The sequence below is a fragment of the Triticum dicoccoides genome, chromosome 2B (genome assembly GCF_002162155.2).
Source record: "Triticum dicoccoides isolate Atlit2015 ecotype Zavitan chromosome 2B, WEW_v2.0, whole genome shotgun sequence".
NCBI classification, from domain to species: domain Eukaryota; kingdom Viridiplantae; phylum Streptophyta; class Magnoliopsida; order Poales; family Poaceae; genus Triticum; species Triticum dicoccoides.
In genome coordinates this window covers 625,399,110-625,424,864 of record NC_041383.1, presented here as the reverse complement: position 1 = coordinate 625,424,864, position 25,755 = coordinate 625,399,110, and the positions used below count along the sequence as shown (strand labels likewise).

The window sequence follows — 25,755 nt, the reverse complement described above, 5'->3', positions numbered from 1 at the left end:
TGTGACTACTACACCAATTAGTGAGGAAGCTAATGATGATGATCATGTAACTTCAGATCAAGTTACTACCGAACCTCGTAGGTAAAACAGAGTGAGATCCGCACCAAAGTAGTACGGTAATCCTGTTCTGGAGGACATGTTACTTGACCATGACAAACCTACGAACTATGAGGAAGCATTGATGAGCCCAGATTCTGCGAAATGGCTTGAGGCCATGAAATCTGAGATATGATCCATGTATGAGAACAAAGTGTAGACTTTGATTGACTTGCCCGATGATCGGTGAGTCATTAAGAATAAATGGATCTTCAAGAGGAAGACGGACGCTGATAGTAGTGTTACTATCTACAAAGCTAGAATTGTCGCAAAAGGTTTTCGACAAGGTCAAAGTGTTGACTACGATGAGAGTTTCTCACTCGTATCTATGCTTAAGTCTATCTGAATCATGTTAGCAATTGCCACAATTTATGAAATCTGGCAAATGGATGTCAAAACTGCATTCCTTAATGGTTTTCTCCAAGAAGAGTTGTATATGATGCAACCAGAAGGTTTTGTCAATCCTAAAGGTGTTAACAAAATGTGCAAACTCCAGCGATCCATCTATGGACTGGTGCAAGCATCTCGGAGTTGGAATATACGCTTTGATGAGTTGATCAAAGCATATAGTTTTATACAGACTTGCGGTGAAGCCTGTATTTACTAGAAAGTGAGTGGGAGCACTACAGCATTTCTGATAAGTATATGTGAATGACATATTGTAGATCGGAAATAATGTAGAATTATTCTGCAAAGCATAAAGGAGTGTTTGAAAGGAGTTTTTCAAAGAAAGACCTCGGTGAAGTTGCTTACATATTGAGCATCAAGATCTATAGAGATAGATCAAGACGCTTGATATGTTTTTTCAATGAGTACATACCTTGACAAGATTTTGAAGTAGTTCAAAATGGAACAGTCAAAGAAAGAGTTCTTGCCTGTGTTACAAGGTGTGAAATTGAGTAAGACTCAAAACCCGACCACGGAAGAAGATAGAAAGAGAATGAAAGTCATTCCATATGCCTTGGCCATAGGTTCTATAAAGTATGCCATGCTGTGTACCAGATCTATTGTATACCCTGCACTGAGTTTGGCAAGGGAGTATAATAGTGATCTAGGAGTAGATCACTGGACAGCGGTCAAAATTATCCTTAGTGGAATAAGGATATGTTTCTCGATTATGGAAGTGACAAAAGGTTCATCGTAAAGGGTTACGTCGATGCAAGTTTTGACACCGATCTGGATGACTCTAAGTCTCGATCTAGATACATATTGAAAGTGGGAGCAATTAGCTAGAGTAGCTCTGTGCAAAGCATTGTAGACATAGAAAATTGCAAAATACATAACGGATCTGAATGTGAAAGACCCGTTGACTAAGATTCTCTCACAACCAAAACATGATCACACCTTACTACTCTTTGGGTGTTAATCACATAGCGATATGAACTAGGTTACTGAATCTAGTAAACCCTTTGGGTGTTGGTCACATGGCGATGTGAACTATGGGTGTTAATCACATGATGATGTGAACTATCGATGTTAATCACATGGTGTTGTGATCTAGATTATTGACTCTAGTGCAAGTGGGAGACTGAAGGAAATATGCCCTAGAGGCAATAATAAAGTTATTATTTATTTCCTTATTTCATGATAATTGTTTATTATTCATGCTAGAATTGTATTAACCGGAAACATGATACATGTGTGAATACATAGACAAACAGAGTGTCACTAGTATGCCTCTACTTGACTAGCTCGTTAATCAAAGATGGTTATGTTTCCTAGCCATAGACATGGGTTGTCATTTTATTAACGGGATCACATCATTAGGAGAATGATGTGATTGACATGACCCATTCAGTTAGCTTAGCACCCGATCGTTTAGTATGTTGCTATTGCTTTCTTCATGACTTATACATGTTCCTATGACTATGATATTATGCAACTCCCGTTTACAAGAGGAACACTTTGTGTGCTACCAAACGTCACAACATGACTGGGTGATTATAAAGGTGCTCTACAGGTGTCTCCAAAGGTACTTGTTGGGTTGGCGTATTTCGAGATTAGGATTTATCACTCCGAATGTCGGAGAGGTATCTCTGGGCCCTCTCGGTAATGCACATCACTTAAGCCTTGCAAGCATTACAACTAATGAGTTAGTTGCGAGATGATGTATTACGGAACGAGTAAAGAGACTTGCCGGTAACGAGATTGAACTAGGTATTGGATACCGACGATCGAATCTCGGGCAAGTAACATACGATGACAAAGGGAACAACGTATGTTGTTATGCGGTCTGACCGATAAAGATCTTCATAGAATATGTAGGAACCAATATGGGCATCCAGGTCCCGCTATTGGTTATTGACCGGAGACGTGTCTCGGTCATGTCTGCATTGTTCTCGAACCGTAGGGTCCGCACGCTTAAGGTTTCGATGATAGTTTTATTATGAGTTTATGTATTTTGATGTACCGAAGGTTGTTCGGAGTCCCGGATGTGATCACGGACATGACGAGGAGTCTCGAAATGGTCGAGACATAAAGATTGATATATTGGACGGATATATTTGGACACCGGAAAGGTTCCGGATGAGATTGGGATTATACCGGAGTTCCGGGAGGTTACCGGAACCCCCCGGTAAGTATATGGGCCTTATTGGGCCTTAGTGGAAGGGAGGGAGAAGGAGCAAAGGAGGGGGCGCGCCCCCCCAAGCCCAATCCGAATTGGGAAGGGGGCCGGCCCCCCCTTTCCTTCTTCCCTCCCCTCTCTTCCTTCCCTCTCCTACTCCTAATAGGAAAGGGGGGCCAAACCTACTTGGAGTAGGTTTGCCCCCCTAGGGCGCGCCTCCCCTCTTGGCCGGCCCCCTCCTCCTCTCCTCCTTTATATACGGGGGCGGGGGCACCCCATAGATACACAAGTTGATCTTCGTGATCGTTGCTTAGCCGTGTGTGGTGCCCCCCTCCACGATATTACACCTCGGTCATATTGTAGCGGTGCTTAGGCGAAGCCCTGCGACGGTTGAACATCAAGATCGTCACCACGCCGTCGTGCTGACGGAACTCCTCCCCGTACCTCTGCTGGATCGGAGTTCGGGGTGCGTCATCGAGCTGTACGTGTGTCAAGAACTCGGAGGTGCCGGAGTAACGGTGCTTGGATCGGTTGGACCGGGAAGACGTACGACTACTTCCTCTACGTTGCGTCAACGCTTCCGCTTCGGTCTACGAGGGTACGTAGACAACACTCTCCCCTCTCGTTGCTATGCATCACCATGATCTTGCGTGTGCGTAGGAAAATTTTGAAATTACTACGTTCCCCAACAAAAATGCCACCTAGAATTAAGGTGTTCATGTGGTTGGCCCTTAGGGAAAGTATTCTCACAAAAGATAATTTGATTCGTAGGGGATGGAAGGGAGATGATAAATGCCCTTTTTGTGGGGAAAAAGAGGACATAAACCATCTTTTTTTGACCTGTTCGGTTGCTAGATTATTATGGAACATATTAAAATGTACCTTCAATCTTAAGGACATTCCAGACACACTAGATGATGTTATGAGAACTTGGGTAAATACCTTTGGGAAAGATGAAAAAAGTTTGGTCATGATAGGAGTTTCAGCGATCTGCTGGACTATCTGGAAACTTAGGAATAGTGTGATATTTGACAACAATAGGGTGAATGATCCATGTGTTCCTGTTTCCTTGTTTATTAAAATCCTAAATGATTGGAATATTTTGCAGACAAATCTCGCAAGAAGTAAGCTGATGGAGGCTGGAGTGAAGCTAGTAAGTGAGGTGGCAGAAGAAATATTCAAGGCAGCGCATGGGTGGCGCCTGAAGACTGGGAGGATCGAAGGGTAGCTTGCCCTCCTTGTTGCGATGGATGTTTTGGCTCCTGCCTTCGCACGCCGGCTTTGCTTCATTTTGCTGATGTCTGGACTAAGTTGATGTTCCTGTAATATTGAGTCTGCTATTATAACTGGTTGTTCTCCTTGTAGCCTCTGTTCTTATAACAGAGTGTGTTGTCGCTCTGGGGCTAGATTCTCATGTTTCTAGACCTTGGAACACTCTTGCAGGCTCCTTCCCGCTGTCTTTGGGTTTTCGGAGAGGGGAAGGGATGGCTTCTCCTCCTTTCCCAATATGGCAGTGGGATGGATCGGCTAGAAGAGTGGAGTCTTATGTTGGGGGTTATTGTGTTTCTTTTTTTCCTTTGTTCTGTAACAAAACTTGGTGATTTCTGTTAATGGAAATCGGAGAGAGCGCTCTCTTTTATCAAAAAAAAAAGCAAATCTATTGTCAAATTTTTTTGTTGAATGCATTTTATAGCATCTGTCGGCAAGGTGCACGGTGCACCTCAGATCAGTGGTGCAGTTCTGTTAAATTTTGGCAAACTCAGTTAGCTTGCTATACAAGTGGTGCAGTTCTGTTAAATTTTGGCGAACTCACTTTGCTTTGCTTACGGGACAGCTGCCAAATAACTGAAACTAAGATGTACATTTTGTTCTCCAGAATTTCTTGGCAGGGATTGCTGAGTTAGCAACAATACATGTAGCGAAACAAATGCAAGCTAGGCTAAATAATGGCCATGCTATTGATAAATAACCTACTGTGCCTGAATAATAGACTGTAAAATATCTATGAGTGTTTTTGGTTCAACTCTCAGGATCAATGGACTTGGAACAGCTTTGCATTTGGCTTATGCATAAGACAAGAAAACTGCTCAACTCCTTTTACATTTGGTTCAGTGAAGCATAAAATGGAAAAAAACAAAAATTTATGGAGGAAACAAGGACACTCCTAGATTACACATCCTTTTGAATGTGCAAAGATGGCCACAAATTCAAAGCATACGACTGTGTGAGTATACTCCTGTGCATTGTTCCTCTCAAGTCTACCCGCTACAAAGTATGTGTTACTTTGTGACGAAAACCCTGGTGACGAACAACAAACCGTCACCTAAGAACTTTTTCTATGACGGTTTCACAAGCTATTTCCCCCAGAACAGCCCCCTTGGGTGCATCGGTGACGTTTTGGCCTTGTTTTAGGCGATGCATTTGGCTGCCACTACGTATGTCCATATTCTGCGACGATTTGTAGCGTCATAGAAAATGTTTGTGGCTAGGCAGTAAACTTAATCTTGCCTCGCACCTAGTTAATTATCAAGAATATCTTCGAGAACTAGGATTAGTGTTACCAAACTATTCGTGGCTAGGTAGCAGACTTAAAGGCAACCATTCAAATGCAAGTATTCTCTTAATTAAATTTGAAGGATTTGTGAGAATGAATATATTTTATCTTCGCGAGTTGGTAAACCCTTTTTACCCATTTGTCAAGGCCCGCTCCATTCTTTTTATCTCTTAGTTTCTCGAGGACGAGCAACACTTTAAGCTTTGGGGAGTTGATGCCTCAATATTTTGACACTTTCACATGAGTATTTATTTGGTTTTCCGAAGTTTTTGCCGGTTCTTGTTATTTTTATTAACGATAATCCTTTGAGAACAAAGAAACCTTGTTTTCCTACTTGATGTGCAGACCATGCACTTTTGAAGGAAAACAATCAATACCCATATCATTGGAGCATAAGAAACTTCCCTTTTTGGCATATTTCAATTTGGTGCAGTAGAGAAGAAGATGGCGCCTGGTACGAGTGTGGACACTCGTACCAGCCACCGCCACCTCCCACTTATAAATTAAAACAACTGTCGTGAAGAAGAGAGAAGCGATCCGGGAGAGAAGAACTTCATTTAGATCCATCCCGGGTCTCAGATCTTCACCTCCTTCATTTCATCGACAACACTACCATTAGGAGAGTTAATCCAATTTGTAAGGCTAGGGTTTGTAGCTCTATTCATATTTTTTCAAAGATTGAGATCCGATTGGTCATTTATACTATTGTGGATCTTTTGCGATATTATCAATATGATTTCTCTCTGTTTAATCTATGTAGTTATTGGTTGTTCTCCTCTCATGCGTGAGTAGTTCTTCATAGGCGTGGGAGATGTAGGGGAATGGTGAGATTCATTTTATGCTCATTTTATATGTCATTATTTCTGAAACTACTCCTATGATTGATTATTAAGTTGTTTATCTGTGACAATGCAATGCATGTTGTCCAATTTAAGGGTCCAGGCAACATGATCCAGCACAAGTAACACAAATCGTCCAACGAACCCATGACCTTCATATGACAGGTGTTGGTATTTATGAGGAGTGAAGACGATACGAGGATAGCGGGAATCCATGACACATAAAGCGTCGGTCCGGTCTCACGACCTTGATTGTTGAAACGACATTCACTTGGAAACGTCGATGTAGGAAAATAAAGGATAACTGCCCCTATATGGAGGAGTTCGACCATTCAAGGGTGAACCACCTATCTAACATATAGTCGATGAAGTAGAATCATGTGAAAAGGTAGCTGGTGTTACCAATGCACTGACACACTTGACGTATACCATGATCCGAAGTTTCATTGCGCCTTACCTCTTTAGGCTATTGAAACAAAACGTTTACTTTTAGTCTTTTATTTTTTATGTTATTACTTTTGTGTTCCTTACTTTCTTTCGTGTGCAACCAATTTCAATACCCATATGGTACATTCATGCTTTCGAAACAATACTAATCTCAGCAGGTATTCAAACAGTTAATTTGCACAATAACTGTGATAGAAACGACAAGATTAATACATTCATCCACTCCCCATTGGGAACGATAACTAATTGGATATTTACACGATTTTTGCTAAATAATCTTGTGTGTCTTGCAGGCCATCAGCAGCTCGCTTGAATGAGGTACGAAGTCGTCCCATCATCCTGTCCGGACACATCCGCTATGAACCGGCAATAATGTGGCGCAGAGACCGGGGCAGAGCAGGTTTCTTGGCCGCTACACCAGTGTGAATATCGAGTTGGCATGCGGCACTGACAGTCATATTCGCTCTGGACTGACAACAATGTGACATAAGCGGAATGTCGGTTGAGGCATAACGTGACAGAGAGTTTTGTGTGGGTCCTAATTGTTGGACGCCTATGTGGCGGGGCTCTGCATACCCGTAAATTTCCCTCTGCTTTGCTTCTGGTTCGAAAAAATTTAAACATACGAATCTGTCCATGGACGTTTCTTTACTCTTATAAAAAATTGAGTTGGTGATGATGGTGTGTCTGTCATCTTGCAATATAGACCGTCTGATCTATATCTAACGGATAGAAAGAAAACTATGGTAATTTTGCAAAAGGATACTCACACCTCTCTCGTTCATCCTTATCTCTACTCTTATAAAAGATCGAGTTAGTGATAATGGTGTGCCTCGCTCTTCCTCACCTTATTTATCATCTTTCTCGAGATATCACTTTTTTTTATAAAATTCTCGAGATACCATTTTTCCGATAAAAGTCTCAAGATATAATTAGTTTTTACATATGGGTTACTCCTGCATGGGTCAATCACAATACGTGTTTTGTAAAAAAAATGCATCTTGATGTTCCGTGCAATGCACGGGCATTTTGTTAGTCTCCCACAACTTCATTGTTGTGTAACCAAAAAAGGAAGGTTATGGAATAATCTGGCATGGTGGCCGCTGCCGGCGTCATCCATCACCATGCCTCCGCTAAGTCCGACCACCATTCACCACCGCGCCCCACTCCTCTTCACCTTATCGCTCATCTTTCTCGAGATATCATTTCTTTCGATGAAATTCTCGAGATATCATTTTTTTTATAAAATTCTCGAGATATCATTAGGTTTTTACACATGAGTTTACTCCGGCATGAGTCAATCACAACAGATGTTTTGTAAAAAATGCATCTTGATATTTCGTGCAATGCACGGACACCTTGCTAGTGATAGATGACATTGGATGACAAACATTGGATGACAAACATTATAATACTAGCAACGAATAATACGAATCGGACAAGGGAGGGGTAATAAAACTGAAACGACAAGGACGACGCGTGGCTAATCCTCAACCTCAGCAGTCACCTGCGTGTGTGTTACGCATGGTCTACCGCTCGCCACCGCATCCCAAATCCTGCAAATCAACTGTGCATACGAGCATGCCCATGCCCGCATGCACCTCTCGTTTCGCACATGACACAATTGATAATTGCTCCGGCCGGGGAAGAGGTGCAAGTTGGAGGGAGAATCGAGATCAATGCGCAGGCAGGCAAAACGTGAGGAACCGATCCACCGGTCGGCGCCTCGGCGGGAAGATGGTTTGCCTTTTTTATTACTGGTATTTCCGTAGGCGTCGGAGCCGTGTGATCACCTTGGCCTTGAGCGGTCGCGTTCCTCCAGATCAGATCAGACGCCGCCCAAGTTAAGGCTGGCGGCTGGTGCCGCTGGGCGTGCGCGCGCGTCGCCATCGGCGGCACTCGAGAACAGAAAGAGACAACATTAACCAACAGTGATGGTAGTACCCTTGTTAATTACTACTAGCAAGGCCGTACTAGACCTGTTGGTGAATGGATGGCTGCGACATGGCACTTTGCATCGATGCTACGTTACGCCCACGCATGACGCCGGGGCAGTGCATGATCAGGCTCACCGAACAGTAGCTCGGCACAGTAGAATAGCAGATTGCCGACGGGCTGTCGTTGCAACTTGCGAGCGAGAAAGAAATCGCGGGCGGATCATGCACAAGGGATCGTCTTGACCCTCCGTCCATCCCTCAAAAAGAAATCATGCAGGCGCACAGCAGGCAAAAGGCCAGCGCGACACGGCGATCCGGTGCCCGAACCCGCCGATCCGGAAAACTCGGTCCGTCGCGCGCGCCGGAGCCCGGCCCCGATCTGACCGGTGGTTGGGACCGTGGGGCTCGTCGCTCGTGTCTCCCGTGTCGTGTCGTGTGTGACAAGCAGGCAGAGAGAGAGAGAGAGAGAAGTGTGGCAGCGGTGAGCTGAGCTGTCCTCACATGCCTCGCCGTTCGTACCATCCCATCCGGATAAGGACGACCCGCGACATGTAATCAGGCTGCCGATACTCCCTGCACCAACTTGATTCCACATTTTTGTTCCGTGTTATGGCGCGCGCGCGCGGATTATCTATGCCGGCGGCCCACCACCTTTCTGCTCTCCATGTTGTCTCGGTCGAGCCGTCCTGGCATGGCCAGCACGCTTGTTTACGTGTACGTACTTTCTGGAAAGGGTTGCGTGTAGTACGCGCTCACCTTCACGTACATGCATTCCAGTCTTTCCAGAGCGTTCGAACCGTTGGATTCCAGAGGACGAACCAACTCCCATGGTTCACGCTAGGCTGCTGCGCGGACGAGCCCATGACGAGATGAAATGACGCCTGCGTCCAGATCGATTTGGTTGGATATATGCAGCGGAACATAACATTCCTTCCACGAGCTAGTACATTAGTACTATTTGAACCCATCATGCTGGAGTACGTATGCAGACGCTGCCCTCTCCAGCACAATAATCATCTGCCACAACGAGTACAGCGAAAGCAAGGCAAGCTCGCTCGAGGTTCCGAACAGGCGGTGGTTGTGAGCGATGATCGTCATGGCTTAAATTTGTTTATTTACGGTCTCCAGTCTTAATCACGTCAGGTCCTCCCTGTCGCTGGAACCACCAGTTCAGTTCTAGTACTAATCATTAAGCTCGAGGTACGTCCAAACCACGAGCTTAATCAAACACTACAACTATTGATTGATTAACTCGTGACGCTGGGAACGGCCGGGGCGCAGAACGGCGGCAGCCCGGACGGCGCCCGCCACACACGTAGGACGCGCGCGCCGTCCCTGGAAAGGTTGGCTGGTACGTCTGGTAGTACGTGAACCATCATGGCGTTGGAATTTCTGGTGAGAGAGAGGAGGAGGGCGGCATGGAGGGACAGGTTTGTGAATTATTTCGTGAAAATTGTGCAACTTGTGGCACGGATGAGATGGCCGGTGGTGGCGGGAGATACGAGAAGATACGGCCAGTTTGGCCGACCGTTGGCGACAGGGATGGAGATGCCGTGCCGTGCCGCGGCGTGCGCAGCTGCATCACATCGCATGACTACTCACCACCGCTGGGTTGAAAACAACACGAGTGAAATTATAGTACAAGGGAATCATGCGTCCATCAACAAAAGAACAGTGAGAGACGGCAATCGTCAGGATCACGAAATCTATCAACAGACAAAGCTGAGGCTTTCACTTGCCTTTCAGAAACAACAACAACGACGACGACACAAGAATTACCCGCTCAGTTTATACATGTCTAATCATCCGTCTACTCCGCTGTTAAATCGTCTTGTAACAAAATAACCTTTTCTTATACGGTAACAAAACTGTTTTCACCGTTAGGCCACTGGCAGTTCTCTTCAAACAGGGTATTGCCTCGCTTTATATATAAAAACACGTATTAAAGTACACATACAAGATAGTAAAGAAGCATTTTAATAAAGAAAAATCCGGAATAACCAAACAAAAAATATAAACGCACACGACTATGCTACCAAAGGAAAACAGGGGACGGCTTGAATACATCGTCACTACAAGTTAAGACACCTAAGTTCCATGATAACGCCTTCGGGAGGGGAAACAACGCTGAGCGTCGCCGTTGCCGAGTCCAAAACGAACAAGGGTCTTTACCTGGAACCCTGACACAGAGAGAAGAATCACAACAATGTCCTCAAGAGGAGAGCGGCACCCGCGGGTGTCACTGTCATCGGCGCCAAGGCATGGAGTTTTCACTCAACGGCTCGCATGTGTCAACACGAGGCACCTAGGACAATTGCGGCGAGCACAAGCCTCCAGATCCAGAATTGGGCATCGCCACCGCCAACGGCAGCGAACGAGCCCGGGCTACTCGCCACTACACCTCTCGCCACCCATGCAACCAAGAGGTATAGCCACCACCATAGCCATGGCGCCCGCCGGAGAGCCAACCATGCGGACCGCCATCCGGGACCATCGCCCTAGCATCCATGGTCTGAGACATCACCACCTTCCCACTTCACAACACCCCAACCACGGTAGGAAGAGCAATGGCACCCCCAACTACTCCTTGCCCGACATCATCCATTGAGTCCGAGTCAACGCGTCCATGGTAGGAGGCGCCCACGCCTGCATCCCCAGTCAGTCTCAGTGGACTGGTGGGACACAACCCAGTAACTGTCGACGACCACTGTCGGGCAAGCCCCAACCGCAGGCCTATGGCCTTGGCCAAGACGACCTAGCTTCACGCCACTTCCATGTCCAATGGTGTAGATCCGTTTGTCGGCATAGCGCTGTCACAACCTCCACCATCGGCCACCACACCTACGAGAAGAGAAACCTCACCACCCACGGACACCACCTGAACCATGCCCAATAACTCCTACCCAGAGCGACAGCCTCGACCCTCCATGGGCCAAGATTTGACCCGCTCAAGCCCAAGCCCTATGTCCAAGCCACCGCCGGTGCCCGGACCCAGGAAAAGAAGGATTGCTACCACAACCCTACACCACCTGCTGGAGCACCCGAAGCTCACACTTCGCAATTGCCGACCAATGGGACGCGTGTGACTTCCAGCCACACCGCACCTTCCACCAGCAGCACACCACCCGGGTCCTACAGTCGTCGGGACCAGACCACCGCCACCTACGTAAGACAAGCCTACCAGGCCGGCCACGATCTGGAAAATCACCGCGGCCTAGGCCATTCCCTTGACGTCGGGGCGCAGTCACCGCCACTGCCACCTACGTGAGACAAGCCTACACGGTCGGCCATGATCTGGAAAATCACCGCGGCCTAGACCAGTCCCTTGACGTCGGGGCGCAGTCACCGCCACCGCCACACCCTAGCACCTGCAGCGCGTCGCAGGAACACCTCATCGACAAGCACCAACGGCTGCGCAATCCACAACACGTCGGGATCAAGATTCGAGCAAGCTTGACCAAGCCACCGCCGCCTCCCAGCCCAACAACCGCCGGATCGATGCGCGCCCGTCGCCAGGAGCCCCACAGAAGCCCATGCCCCCACGAGCAGCTTTCCCACGCCGCCTAAATCTCCAGCAGGGGAGCGAGGCCAGAGCCACGCCACTGCCAATGTCACACGAACTTTGCCCGGCGGACACCCTACGATGACGACGACGAAGGGGAGGAGATGGGGAGGAGGGGAGGACCGGTTGTTGAGCAAGCGCTATCGTGAAAAGCGCGGAGGGAGGGGGAAGGGGGTTCCCGGGAGCGAGATGATATTTTTTTTTTGACACCAACGGCTCTCTTCTCTAACAGGTAGCGGCCGCCGACGTCTCCCATTCCGCATCGACGACTTTATGGCCTCTTCTGGGTTTCCAAAAGTTTGCTCCAACAAGGGAAGGCCTCGAGGGGCATCGAGGTATGCTCACGACACGTCATCGACGGATGCAGGAGGAAGAATACTTCAGCCCCAAAGACTTCAGCAGCCCGAAGGCTTTGATTGTAGTTTTGTTTTCTATATGGATGTGTTTGTAAGGTCTTGCGAATTTTAATATATAGCCTTAACCCTTTTCGAAAACAAAAAGAAAGACACCACTAGCTTGAAACTGAATTGCGATTAGCAAAATGCTGAATATGAGAAGCATTTGTCTACCTGATGCCTAATTGATGTTCTGAGAGAGTTGGTGCAATAGCAATTGCAATTTGCAGGCCACTGATTGATCACGCAGGAGTTGCACCAATTCTCTGAGCCTGAAATAATAATAATTCCTTCTTAGCTTCAGAAAAGAATATTTATTTGTTCAAACGTTAAACACAAGCGGATAAACAAACAAACACCAGCGCTGCAGCAGCGGCGAGCTAGGCAACAAACAGGCTAAACAGCAAGCCAGCCCGCTCATCCTCGCTGTCACGCCGGGCCACCACCACCCGCCGTCCTCGTCACCCGTCGTCCTCCACCCCTTCCTTCCAGAACCGCCGGTTGGCCCTATAAGACTCTTCAGTCCCAGTGCGGCCCTCACCACAAGCTCACAAAAGCCATCTTGTTCCATTCCAGCTCAGGCGAGCAGCGACCACCTTCCGGCGAGGGTAGCAGCGATGGAGGGCAAGGAGGAGGACGTGCGGCTCGGAGCGAACAAGTACTCGGAGCGGCAGCCCATCGGCACGGCGGCGCAGGGGTCCGAGGACAAGGACTACAAGGAGCCCCCGCCGGCGCCGCTGTTCGAGCCCGGCGAGCTCAAGTCCTGGTCCTTCTACCGCGCCGGCATCGCCGAGTTCATGGCCACCTTCCTCTTCCTCTACGTCACCATCCTCACCGTGATGGGCTACAGCGGCGCCACCTCCAAGTGCGCCACCGTCGGCATCCAGGGCATCGCCTGGTCCTTCGGCGGCATGATCTTCGCCCTCGTCTACTGCACCGCCGGCATCTCCGGTACCGTTCCTTGCTCTCTGCTTGCTTCTGGTTGCTTCCTACAGTATGTTCTTCTTTTTTGTGTGTGGTGCTAGCTGCTAACTGGTAAGGGATGGATGGATGCAGGCGGGCACATCAACCCGGCGGTGACCTTCGGGCTGTTCCTGGCGAGGAAGCTGTCGCTGACCAGGGCGGTGTTCTACATCATCATGCAGTGCCTGGGCGCCATCTGCGGCGCCGGCGTGGTGAAGGGGTTCCAGCAGGGCCTGTACATGGGCAACGGCGGCGGCGCCAACGTGGTGGCGCCCGGCTACACCAAGGGCTCCGGCCTCGGCGCCGAGATCATCGGCACCTTTGTCCTCGTCTACACCGTCTTCTCCGCCACCGACGCCAAGAGGAACGCCAGGGACTCCCACGTTCCCGTGAGTGCCATCACCGCCGTTCTACTTCTTTCCCCCGTCGACAGCCAGTAGTAAAAAAAGATGTTCAAATTTCCTTACTGTGCTTAGTTAATGACTACTTATTGCCTGTGGAACGTCGACAGATCCTCGCCCCGCTGCCCATCGGGTTCGCCGTGTTCCTGGTCCACCTGGCCACCATCCCCATCACCGGCACCGGCATCAACCCGGCGAGGAGCCTCGGCGCGGCCATCATCTACAACAGGGAGCACGCCTGGTCAGACCACGTGAGTGAACCGAAACCAAACACCCCTCCTTTCCTCTGTCTGAACTTGAAAGCATGGCACTAGCTTGTTTTCTGCAGTGGTAGTAACTGCAGGCATGTGGTAGCAGTAGTATTCAGTAACTGAAAAGTTGATGCAGACGGATAGCTACTCTCTATCGCACACCTAATTAACTGATGTATGTGAAATTGAGAAGTTTAATCTGGTGAACCGATGTGACGCATAACTACTCTCTATTGCACACCTAATTAACCGATGTGAAATTGGGAAGTTTATTAATCTGGTGAACCGATGTGACAGTAGCTGCAATAATTGAGCAGTTATAGCTGATGGTAGTACTATATCATCTGCTAGTTACTCCTATTCAAATATGGGAAGTCTACTCTGATCTCAAGGGAAATGCATACAGACTTGCCTCAGCGTAGCACGCAACCACTGCCTTCTTAGTAGGACAGTGACTTGAATGTCCATTATAGATTAATATTATCTAGGAAATAATTTAGCATTGTTCTGCTTATAAGTGCTAACTATTTCCTCAAATATTTCGTGTTTGCAGTGGATCTTCTGGGTCGGCCCCTTCATCGGCGCCGCGCTGGCCGCCGTGTACCACCAGGTGGTCATCAGAGCGATCCCGTTCAAGACCAAGTCCTAAGCCGCTCCTGCTGCTGCAAAGAAGATGCCAGCCCAAACCGAAGAGCAGGCTGCGTGTTCTGAATTTCTGATGGGGCGGCTATCTCTTCCCATCATCATCCGTGTTACTACCGTGGAATTCCAATTTGTCTTCCAAGTTTGATGTACTAGTCTTGCTCTGTATTCACCTGAACCTGGACCCAGACTTGTATGTAATCTCATCAGTACTCAGTTGTGTGTGCAAATCCAATCCAATCAAGTTTATTCATGTGTGTGCCCCGTCTTTCTGCCATTCACCGCGAGTAAAGAGAAGTCTCTCTTCGTTCGAGCCGTTGCTCAGCTGCGTGCTACGCCCATGCATGGAGCCTATACCACCTGTCAGGCCGTGCTGAAGCAATGGCAGGCCCTTGGTCACAGGCTAGAGTGATGGGGGCAAAGGACAATGATGAGCGGAGCCACCGCCGGTTGGCAACTAGCGGCGTGGGGGCGTGGCGTGGCGTGGCCTGCCGCTCTGGTCCTGTAGCAAGTAGAGTGGTAACGCTACACTGCAAGCAGACAAGCTGTACACCGTGGCAGACGCCTTGCTCCGGCCGTTGTTTCTCTGCCGTCTAGCCGCGAACGGTACACGGCGGGTTGCCAATGCCAACCGGTGCAAGTGGAAGATGCGGGCACACGAAGCAAATCGTACAGGCAAGGGTGAATTCTGAAAACAACCGGTGCGTGTGCGGCGGCTCTGTGAGCCCTGGTGGCCACCGCGCCAGCTCCAAGGGGGCTCACGCTGTCGGGATCTGGGAGCTGAGCGACGCTGGTAGATCGGCAGGACAAACCGTGGCCTCTGTCACCGTGGTAGGAAGGCAACTGGACCTGGAAGGATGGCATGCCAAGACATAATAATGCATAGTAGCATAGTGCCAAACTGAGCTGACTAGGAGCAGACACGACGATGCACACAACCTTTACACGGAGCGCACCATCATCGTTTGCAGAACATATGGCTTACTGCTTGGCTCCATGCCAGGGCCGTTCACCATCTTGCCGCGAAACACGTGCAGAGCGCATATGGAACCTGGAGGAATACAGCTACCGGCAGTAACGCAGACAAGTTGTATATATACGGATTCAATATGAACAACTGGACGGGCATGGTACATCTGAATGAGAAATTATACATGTCGGGAGAGCTAATTTAATTAGGGACCATGCTCTTTGTACGAGTTTCCATGGTGACTTGCAGCCGTCGCTTCAGCCTCGGGTAGCTGTTAAAAAGAATTTGGCTCAACTGTTTCTCCTGTGCAAAATATTGGTTGGCTTTTACTTGAGATTACTTCTGTACAAATGGCATCAGGACGCCAAGAAAGGCAATTAACATGTAGAGGCAGGGAGGTGGCCAACTGCTCTGGCTTCTTCAGTCTCCTAGTATACAGTCTTGTCGTTTCGACGCATGTTGTTAGCACGCCAGTAGTAGTAGTATGCAAACACCCAGTTGTTCCGCCTGACAGTGATGGATGGATGGGCTGCGATGTACAGAGCAAAATTAGTAAGAACTGTGGTCAAGACAAGCTTCAGTTTCCCGAAAGCAAGTGCGATGCTTGAAAACGTAAAGGAATTGTGGTTTTATTTACGTCTTCGTGCATTAAACTCTATAGTTCTACAAGTTCAGGAGAACATTTTGAGCCATGTTCACTTAGCCGCTAGCATGGTAATAAAACCAGTTGTGCATTTAGTTGAGTGCTAGAAAAGGTGGCACACAACATTGAAGGTGCAAAAGATCCTGGCTTCAAGAAATTGAACGCAGGCGATCAACTAAAAACTGTAAGATTTGTGACATACCTTTGTCTATCTGTGGGGATGACAACAAAGACTCCATCCATCTACAGTTGTTGGCTTCAAAATAAATCAATGATATTTCCCATAGTCATATTATGATACAATTCCAGCGACTGAATGGCCAAAGCAGCTGAAAACCACTCAGTTACCCTACCAAGCTCCAAAAGAAATCACTTGGCCTATCCTTGATAATTAGTTATCACGCTTGTGTCCAAGGTGGGGAGAACAAGTTGTTAAGTCTAGTGAAGGATTTGGCTTCACATGATCCACCAAGGTAGGACGACTGAAATGTTCAGAAGGCGACAGTCTATCTCGCAGATCAAAAACGTTTCCAAGCCTCTTTCCAAATTGAGGGCTCAGAATGTTAGCTTCAGTTACTATCCTCTCCTGACTCACCTGTGAGACTTGATGCACTCGACCAAATTGCCCAAGGTTACGATCTGTAGGCCGGTTGGGGAAGTGATCATCTGGGCCTCTTGATGCGATTGCAAATCCTTCATTGCTGTAGGTTGGTTGCTTCGAATGATTAAAGGGAATAGCACCATTACCACCAGACAGGGGAGTAGAGGTGCCTGAAAGGGTTCTGGGGCTTGAAATTGGAGAGGGTGACATTCGGCCATTTGTATGTTGGGGAGACCTTGACCTTAGCAGAGGACTTCCACATGGAGAAACTGGACATGATATATTGCTCCGTATATGGATATCGCTGCAAAGTAAACAACAATATGAGGTGCCATGCAAAGATAAATAAAGTCCACCATAAATCAATTTCCTAGTAAGCATGAGGCTAGCTGTAGACACTGCGCTAAAAGGAGGGCGCTAGGCTCCCCTCCTGTCTGTCCAGCGCACCTAGGTGCCTGCTTAATGAATAGTCCACATTTAGGGAAAGCGGATTTTTGGAGGACGGGTGCATTGGAGCACTTTATTTTGAATAGTTCAAAAATTACATTTTAAAGTTTCAAAATTTTCCAAAAACAATCTGCATGTTCATATGGATGTATATTACATATGTGTAAATTTTGGTGATGAAATAAGTAAGCATGTATACACAAAATGTGAAAATGGTGATTTCTAAATAGTGAACAGTATATGCCCTGTTCATCTTTCCAAAACCGCAATTGTCATTTTTGTGTGGCTCGCATGGTTACTTATTTCATCACATAAATTTGCACATGTGTAGTGTACATCCATATGAACATGTAAAACTTTTTTCAGGTTTTTTTAATCAAAATACCATTTTGGAACTATTCAAAATATAGTGCTCACTGGAGCACGTGCACCGAAGTGGTTTTTTTGACATTTAGGGTGCGACCCTGCCACCTATAGCCTTTTAGGATATTGGCAGTAGAAAACTGTATGATGTCTGGTGCTGCAAAGAAGTTCCAGGTAGGATGGCTTTAATTTGCATAGCTAACGCTTTAGTTATGGGTTACTGGCTTGCTGCAAAAACGTTTGGACGACAGTGTGTGTTTCTGAAGTAAATAAGCAGAACTTGGGAAATGGTGTACCTATGCTTCGAAGAATATTTTGCACCCCTTCTCTGGTAAATTGTCTGACCCTCCAATCCCAATGACGAAATATTTGTTGTATGTCCAGCCACCTAAAAGATCAGTAGAAGCCTAGCAAAGTGAGAAGACCACGAGAATGACAAAAGTAGACACCGAGTCCTCCCCGATATGTCAGTTACAAAGAAGTATTGTTACCTTAGAATTCGGTCTACAAGATATCACGGGCAAATGGTCCAAAGGATCAGACATAACGGATTTCTCAAGTCGGACTTTATATTGTATGAACGGGTGTTGCAAAAGCTCCATTGCTGTCGGCCGTTGAGAAGGATCACGTTGCAGACACTTCCTGATGAAGTCCTTGCACTGCTCTGATAGGTGATCTGGTATTGGTGGAAGTTCCTTGCTATTTCCAATCTTGAACATTGCAGCAATCTGTTGGTGAGAAAAGCGGGGAAATATTTGATGATTACTTACTTATCATGACCAACCAAAAATGGAAGCCTTATCATCTCAATGTTTCATAAAATTACATGCAAGTAAATGTGTTTTTGGAGTTTCCACGTCAAGACAGTCATAAGTTCTTAAACAACCCAGGAAAATAAAGGTGTCATATCCATTCATCTGTTGTGGACAAAAATATATTTTTTTTCCAAGTTTATTTTCTTTTTCAGCATCTTTTGTCATATGTTCCCAGTTTAAAGGATTAGTTATGTTGGGTAAAACTCTGAAGGCTGAGCTCTTTGCCTATCTCCTAGTATCAGTGTAACAGAAACGGGTAGCTGGTTCACTTGTGTAGGTAACTGGCAGAGTTTCAGGAAGGAAGCAGTCTGCAGCAAATTTTCCATGCTTTCTATATAATTTTACAGAAATGGCTTGTTATCTGGCAGAAGGTGCGAAAACCAGACAATATGTGCAGGAAATGGTTAACATACTACACCTGTCACAGAACTAGTATTTGGTAGTTTATGTGAGAAAGGTTATTTCACTGACATGTATGCACATCACTCCAGACAGCTTGCTCATTCTAAGGTAAATTGAAAAAAAAATGCTTCGAGGACACCGTCAAATTCAAAAAATCCAAAATAGCAGTCATCCGAAACAAATAGCAGGAAGCAGAAAGTCAATCTTAAGCTGAACTCATAGTTTAATCAACTTGAAAGGTATTCTTGAAGTTTAACAGCCTGTGTAGAACACAGATGAAGTAAGAAATGCAGCTTGCGACACACATTGGCCATCTGATATTATAGAACAAATATAAAGTGCATCTTTGTGGTAGAATACTGACCCCTTCGTACTGGCTCCATGGGGGTTTTGCGGTAGCCATCTCCAGGACAGTGCATCCTAAACTCCATATGTCAACCGCAAGATTGCAACCACCATTCGAACTCTTTATAACCTGCATGCATGTTAAGTATAAATTTGTAACCAAAAGAAAAGAAAATAAGATACTCTGAAATGAAAATATACAAAGTAACGTAGGAGCATAATATTTTCAAGAGTACCTCTGGAGCCATCCAATATGGGCTACCCTTAAATGAGAAAGGACATTGCTGCCCATTGATCTGGCAGAAGGTACCCCAAAAAGGTGAACAATAAGATACCATCAATACAACATAATTAGTAAAATACATTTATTACCATATAAGAGAGGCCATTTGTGACCAGAAAACTTACATGTTTAGCCATTCCAAAGTCTGCAAGCTTAACACGACCGCTAGGATCTACTAGTATGTTTGCACCTTTGATATCCCTGCATGTTGCGTAAGCATGACTTCAGTACACCAAAATTCCACTAATGCATAGATGCAACCAAAACAAACTGAATGCTACCTATGGACTGTATTCTTCGCATGCAAATAAGCTAAGCCTGAGAGTATCTGCTGAGTGTAGCTGCGTATTGCTGGTTCACCAAGCTGTCCATACTCTTGTAGAAGTTTATGGATAGATCCACCAGACACAAACTCCAAATATATATACAGTTTGTCATCAACCTGTTTTGGGGCATAAATAATGTATAAAGTCATGCCCAAAAATGAAAAGTGTTGCATAAAGGAGCCTTTCAATGAAATCCCAAGAAGCTATCATAAACTCTCTTGCCACCCATGAAAAAGGGAGAAAGGTACAAACATGATAACAACACAGTTACAGGTATAATCCTCTGAACTTACAGGGAAAGATAGCAGTCCAACCAGAAATCAAAGAATACCAAGTAAATAACAATTGAAGGCAACAGTTTATACCGTTTCTGTGCCATAGTATCGTACGATATTTGGGTGTTGTAAGCGGCTCAAGAGCGATATTTCCTGAGAAAGAAAGAATAAATGACACACTGAATGGAAAATAATAATAAATAAACTGATCTTTTTTGCTGCTATGGTAGTAACATAGTATAGGTGGAAGCACATTTTAAAAACCATACCTGCCCCAACTGCTTTGCACTTTCCTTTGATTTAGGATCATCCGAGAATAGGGTCACCTCTTTCATAGCACACATTTCACCGCTATCACTGGTATAGATTGTGAAACCAAAACAGGGGGAAAGGACTGTGAGGAATCAAGGCATGATTTGAAAATAATCAAACAATCATCATATAGTACTAGCAAGGAAACTATGTGATGCCAGTGAATAAAAAAAGGCGTACAACATGTTTGTGAGGCTAGTTGATTTATTAAGGTGGGGCGTTCCTTCCAGTATCTATGAAATTCATTGTAGATCGAGGTGTTTCTGTAAAACAGACTTAAGTGGGTGGTGAGCGATTCCATTTTAATCTTACGCTTTGGTAGCAGGAGTAAAAACAAGACGTAATAAAAAAGGATCGACGCGGAAAGTTCCGATTGAAATAGGATCTAAACAAGGAAGAGCACTTGCCATTCATTGGTTATTAGAAGCATCCCAAAAGCATCCAGGTCGAAATATGGCTTTCAAATTAAGTTCTGAATTAGTAGATGCTGCCAAAGGGAGTAGGGGTGCCATACGCAAAAAGGAAGCGACTCATAGAATGGCAAATTGGACCGTTGGTAGTACTTGGTACAACCCCAAGTTGAAAGGACCATCACCCACCAACTGATTTCTTTATAGCAGTAGAGATGAAGATTTAAGCCACATAAACTATATAATTGTCACAATTATGTTCAGTAACCCAAAAAGAATATTAACTTCTCTTATCCTTACCATATCGTGCTTTAACACGTTAATATGGTAACTAGAATTCAATGACTTATGAGTCTGAATACAAGCGAGTCTACCATTAACATAAGATAGCAATATCATCTGCTCTTCTGCAAACGGTAACTTTCAGTGCTAGGGATGTCCAATCCTAAGAATCATATCCACTAGGCGCGGACTTTAGGCAAGGTAGATATGGTTATGATTTGAATGAATTTTGTTTACTACTACCTCCGTTCCTTTAAGGTAGGCATTGAGTTTTATTCGCCAAAATTCCCTGAAAGACTAATTTAGCGTTAAACCTGCCAAAAATACCCCCAAGTCACACGCCCGTGCTCCTTTATTGACACGCCAAATTAAATAAGCTGCGGCTGAATTCTCCGGCTTCTGTGCCTGCGTTTATTGCGGTTTGCTTCTCTCATAGTAAATCCGCATGTATGCATAAATGGAAAATTCCATGGCCTTGCATGTGCCAAGCGAAGCGAATGCACGGTTCACAATGGCTCACACATTCTGTATGCAAAGTGCGTGGGCGGGTGAGCATGCGCGGAGCAGCAAGTGCAAGGGCGTGAGGAAACCGAGTAACTGTGGCATGGCTAGAGAGACGATTAAGGGTGTTCGTGTTGTGGGCTAATAACTGCTCAAATGTGTGCTTTACCATGGGTAAAAGGGTCCAAAACTGCTTCCCCAAGCCCTCCTTGGTCTTAGCGGAACAAATGTCATGCCCTCCTTTGACAAACAGAAGTAGTATTATTTAGCTCCTCGCTGGAAACAGTGCATGTCACACCATAAACTTATGTAAACGCCCTAGACATCTAGTCTTTAAAGTGAAAAGATAGCAAGCTGCTGCAGTGACTGCCACATAAAATATGACTATACCTCTGAAATAACAGAAAATTGTACGAGACAATATGAAATGAAACAAGATATTGTGAGAGTCCATACACACGAAAAACTTGCTGAAAATCAAGATGACCAGAATAGAACCAAGTTACGCAAGCACCATAGAAAAACTCTAAAACATGCTTAAAGTATATGTACAGTAAGTCATACAATGAAATTTTGAAGTTCCATATGTAGGAAAACATATACCTGTTAAAGCCGACATATACATGGCCAAATGTCCCACGACCAATCAGCTTCCCCTTCTTCCATCGTGATCCAGGACTCGGTGGATTCTCTGGTCGACCAGGACTACGAGGCACTGAAATAGGACTAGCTGGCGTGGACTTGTTTGGAAAAAATGAATTATTAGAGATGCTCAGTGGTGGAAGAGGCAATCTGTGGGTTTGCTTCTTCTTCCCACCATCATTCCGACCTGTCGGAGATTCAGGTGCCATCCCTCCAGACCTCGGATGCAACGGAGAAACACTTCCACTGTGCACCCTGGAACTAGGGCCAGGACTTGTCATTCTTGGGCTAGGAATCGGTGAACACTCTGGACTACCTCTGCTGGGCTGCCAGAAAAGCTGGGCTAGCATATCACCACCCACGGAGTTGTGCCCAGATGTTTGCCCTGAACCTGGACTGGAGCACTGACCAGAGCCAAGGAAAGTAACATCTGTATGAGGCTTCACTGCCCAAAAGGCTGAAGTTGGAATATGATCCGGACATATTCTTCTCGGACTTCTAGATGGACTTGACATCAAACTATTCGGAGCACTCTCCAAGACTACCGGCCGAGGATTTTGTGGATTAGGTTGGTGATTATCAGCTGCAATACCTCTCGGCGATGTGGACAATGTATGGTTACTGAGGAATTGATTAGCTGTCTTTGCCGTCTCCTTGGTATTCTTGGTGGTGATAGCACCAGGACGCTCTTTGCGCACATTACTTCAGGTTCAAGCAGAATAAAAATATATGTAAGAGCAAGTTTGAACGAAGAGGCACAAAATTAATGCACTACAATAAGGAGCATACCTTGACTTGCTCTTGGAAGTAGTATTTGTTGTGTTTTCAGCATCATTTCCAACAGGGCTCGGAAGCTGAGAATCTCCATGGTCATCACTATCAACAGAGCAGTTGCTAGAGAGGGAAGCAATCACTATTTCTGACCTTCTCTGAGGCCTGTTAGGTTTAGGAAGTGGCAGAAGCAGTGGTGGTTTGCCACGTTTTTCTAATATGGGCCTTGATTCAGTGACATCAGAAGCAGTGCGTGTGACTGCAGGACGTGATCCAGGAACAGGAAGTGGTTGGGAATGTAGCCTATCAGCTGAAAAGCTTTGACAGCGAGAAACTTCTTTTGAGGGTGAAGTTGCGCGCGATACTGTGGTAGACTGGCAGACCTTTTCAACAGCTGTATCATCGCCACGTCTATACCTCCGTTTTGATTTTGTGCTTCCTTTTTGCTCATTTGGACTTATAAACCGATGAAATGTATCCATGAGGTTCTCTTTGGTGGTTTTCTTTGCATCTTTGGAGGAAGACTTCCCCCACCATGATGGCATATCGAATATAGAAGGATCTGTGGTATATCTAACCAGCAGCGCACTCACCACAATGTTACCAAAACTGATCGATTACCATATTCTGCCAGTCAGATGAGAGCGTAAGCACGGGCTTTTCTCGTTATGGCATGCAACACCCTGGACTTTCACGATGGACCGACAATGGAACGATATCTGCAAAACCAAGAGCCCAAGATGGAGTAAGATTCCAGCTAGCACTTCCTTCCATTTCCATACACATTAAAGTCTAACACATATCCAGGTATTAAGAAACCAGCAATTCAGTTCGAAACAGTATTAACCATGTGCCAATAGCAGTCCTTAGGGCAAGTGAAGGATGAAAAGAAAATTTGTCAAGATAAAAATATGTTGCATCTCATTCAGGTTTTCCTAGGTTGGCTTGCGTGATTCAACAGCAGAACAAGAATATGGTGAGCTACAGCATCATGTGCGGTTGATTTTCATTTACTTCGGACCAACCAAGTTCTTAATTAGTTGCCAGCATCGGACGGACACTTGCTCAAGCATGTGACCTCATTTGCCATGAATACCCCGCTTGAAGTGGAACAAGAGTGAGTGCGCACGCTTCGAGCGATCGATCGGCAGAATGCTATATGGAAAGCGGGGGAAACACGGGTTCCCACCTCGTTTAGGTGAGAAGCTGTCGGGGTGACAACTGACAGTTTAGGGGCGGATCTAGATGGCGCGCACCGGCACGCCCGGAAATCGCGGAGGCTCGGCGGGGCTCAGCTAATCAATGGGCGGAAACAAGCTCGTACCTCGGAAACCGGCGGCCGGGGACCGCGGACGGGGCGGAGGCAGCAGGAACGCGACGCCCCGACGAGCGAAAGGGGGGGACGGCGGCGACGCGCCGTGAGGGGCCCGGCCGGGGGTGCTTGGCGGAGGCAGCGGCGGCGACGCACGGCGCGGCGGCAGCCGTGGGGCGGGCGGACGGCGAGGGGAGATTCCGAGCTGCCGCGGTGGGGGAGGCGGGTTGGTAGGTCGGGTCAGGTCGGCAGGAGGAGGGAGGAAGAGGGAACAAAGGTAAGGGAAAGAGATGGACGATGCTTCTTTCTTCTAGGAGTATTTTTTTTTCCGGCTCCGCACCCAGCACTGGCACACTTGAAGGGGCAGAGGACAAGTCCACCCTCAGTCGAACGTTGCGACGCCCCGTGTACGCCGGAGTACGACCACGGGACGGTCAGTGAGTCTATCACACTGCACACACAGCACTGGAAACTGGGAAGGAAGCGAAGCCAGAACTGAACTGGAGTCTCCGATTTCACTCGCTGGCAAAGCGGCAACCGCCGAGCGATCGGCGCGGCGCGGCTCGCCTGCCGGGATCTCTGCTGGATCCCCTCTGCCTTCCAACCGCAAACTGCAAGGCTACTCGCTCGTCCGGGGAACTTTGGTGTTGAAACGGAGTTGGGATCCGGTTGACCCGTGGCTTTGGGAAAGTTTTAAATTCGAGGTGAGTTGCTGCAGTGGCTGATAATTTGCCAATCAATCGGGTACTGAAAACTGCTCTGCCCCTTTTTTGCCGAGAGGGTTGATTGGCATGGCGCACTGGGGCGCAAAATGGATGTGTTCTCGGTGAAATCCGCGTACTCAGGGCTGACCGCGTACGGTGCCGAGTGAAGGTGAGAGTGTTTTCGGTGAAATCCGCGTACCATACGGACTAAAACTATCCGTTAGGAAAAGGACGTAGGAGATCGAATGGGGAAGGTCGGTGGTCCGTCAACCTGGTCTGGAAATGTGTATGGAATATGGGAACTTCTCAAAAGGCACATGCCATTGCATCGCAGCTATGCATGCCATATTATTGAAAGATAGCGAACATATATATGTGGATTCCTGTCACATTGTCTAGTGTGTGTTCGAGTATGGCAAGAGTTGAATCTGGTGGGAAATGCTCATATAGCTCCCTTGGTTGGTCGTGTTTGTTATCAGAGATGTACATTATTGGGAGTTGGCACCTATAGTGAAAAGTAAAGGCCAATTCATATCAAACCTATGCATGTCCACTGTGTAAAACAAGATCAAGAAAGAGCATCATCGGCAAACTCGGAGCCGAGTGAAGATCCTCGATAGCTAGAAGATATCGGTTGTATAAGCCATCGTGGGGCATGATGAAGATCAATGTAAATGTTATGTTCAGCGGGTAATGCA

General features: G+C 46.6%; 2 protein-coding genes across 2 annotated transcripts; one reads left to right on the top strand and one right to left on the bottom strand.

The window, feature by feature from the left end:
* The first annotated feature begins 12,925 nt into the window (after nt 1-12,925).
* LOC119365235 (aquaporin PIP1-3/PIP1-4) lies at nt 12,926-14,906 on the top strand. Its single transcript, XM_037630847.1, has 4 exons — nt 12,926-13,347; nt 13,453-13,748; nt 13,871-14,011; nt 14,565-14,906. Exons 1-4 carry the CDS (start codon nt 13,014-13,016, stop codon nt 14,658-14,660), a joined length of 867 nt encoding a protein of 288 aa, XP_037486744.1. The 5' UTR covers nt 12,926-13,013; the 3' UTR covers nt 14,661-14,906.
* Nucleotides 14,907-15,719: 813 nt separating this feature from the next.
* LOC119365234 (mitogen-activated protein kinase kinase kinase YODA-like) lies at nt 15,720-24,670 on the bottom strand. Its single transcript, XM_037630846.1, has 13 exons — nt 24,366-24,670; nt 23,060-23,760; nt 22,232-22,972; nt 20,393-20,480; nt 20,214-20,276; nt 19,804-19,964; nt 19,648-19,723; nt 19,476-19,535; nt 19,259-19,369; nt 18,169-18,405; nt 17,974-18,065; nt 16,469-17,171; nt 15,720-16,152 (listed from the first exon to the last, which is right to left on the bottom strand). The coding sequence occupies exons 2-12, from the start codon at nt 23,584-23,586 to the stop codon at nt 16,658-16,660; spliced, it is 2,670 nt and encodes an 889-aa protein (XP_037486743.1). The 5' UTR covers nt 23,587-23,760; nt 24,366-24,670; the 3' UTR covers nt 15,720-16,152; nt 16,469-16,657.
* Nucleotides 24,671-25,755: the final 1,085 nt, after the last annotated feature.

Coding starts and splice junctions, on each gene's coding strand:
- LOC119365235 (XM_037630847.1), top strand. CDS start 13,014: ATGGAGGGCAAGGAGGAGGACGTGCGGCTCGGAGCGAACAAGTACTCG. Junction 13,348..13,452: donor CTGCACCGCCGGCATCTCCG/GTACCGTTCCTT, acceptor GGATGGATGCAG/GCGGGCACATCAACCCGGCG. Junction 14,012..14,564: donor AGCACGCCTGGTCAGACCAC/GTGAGTGAACCG, acceptor TCGTGTTTGCAG/TGGATCTTCTGGGTCGGCCC.
- LOC119365234 (XM_037630846.1), bottom strand. CDS start 23,586: ATGCCATCATGGTGGGGGAAGTCTTCCTCCAAAGATGCAAAGAAAACC. Junction 22,973..23,059: donor ACTTCCAAGAGCAAGTCAAG/GTATGCTCCTTA, acceptor TTGAACCTGAAG/TAATGTGCGCAAAGAGCGTC. Junction 18,406..19,258: donor CATGGAGCCAGTACGAAGGG/GTCAGTATTCTA, acceptor TCTCACCAACAG/ATTGCTGCAATGTTCAAGAT.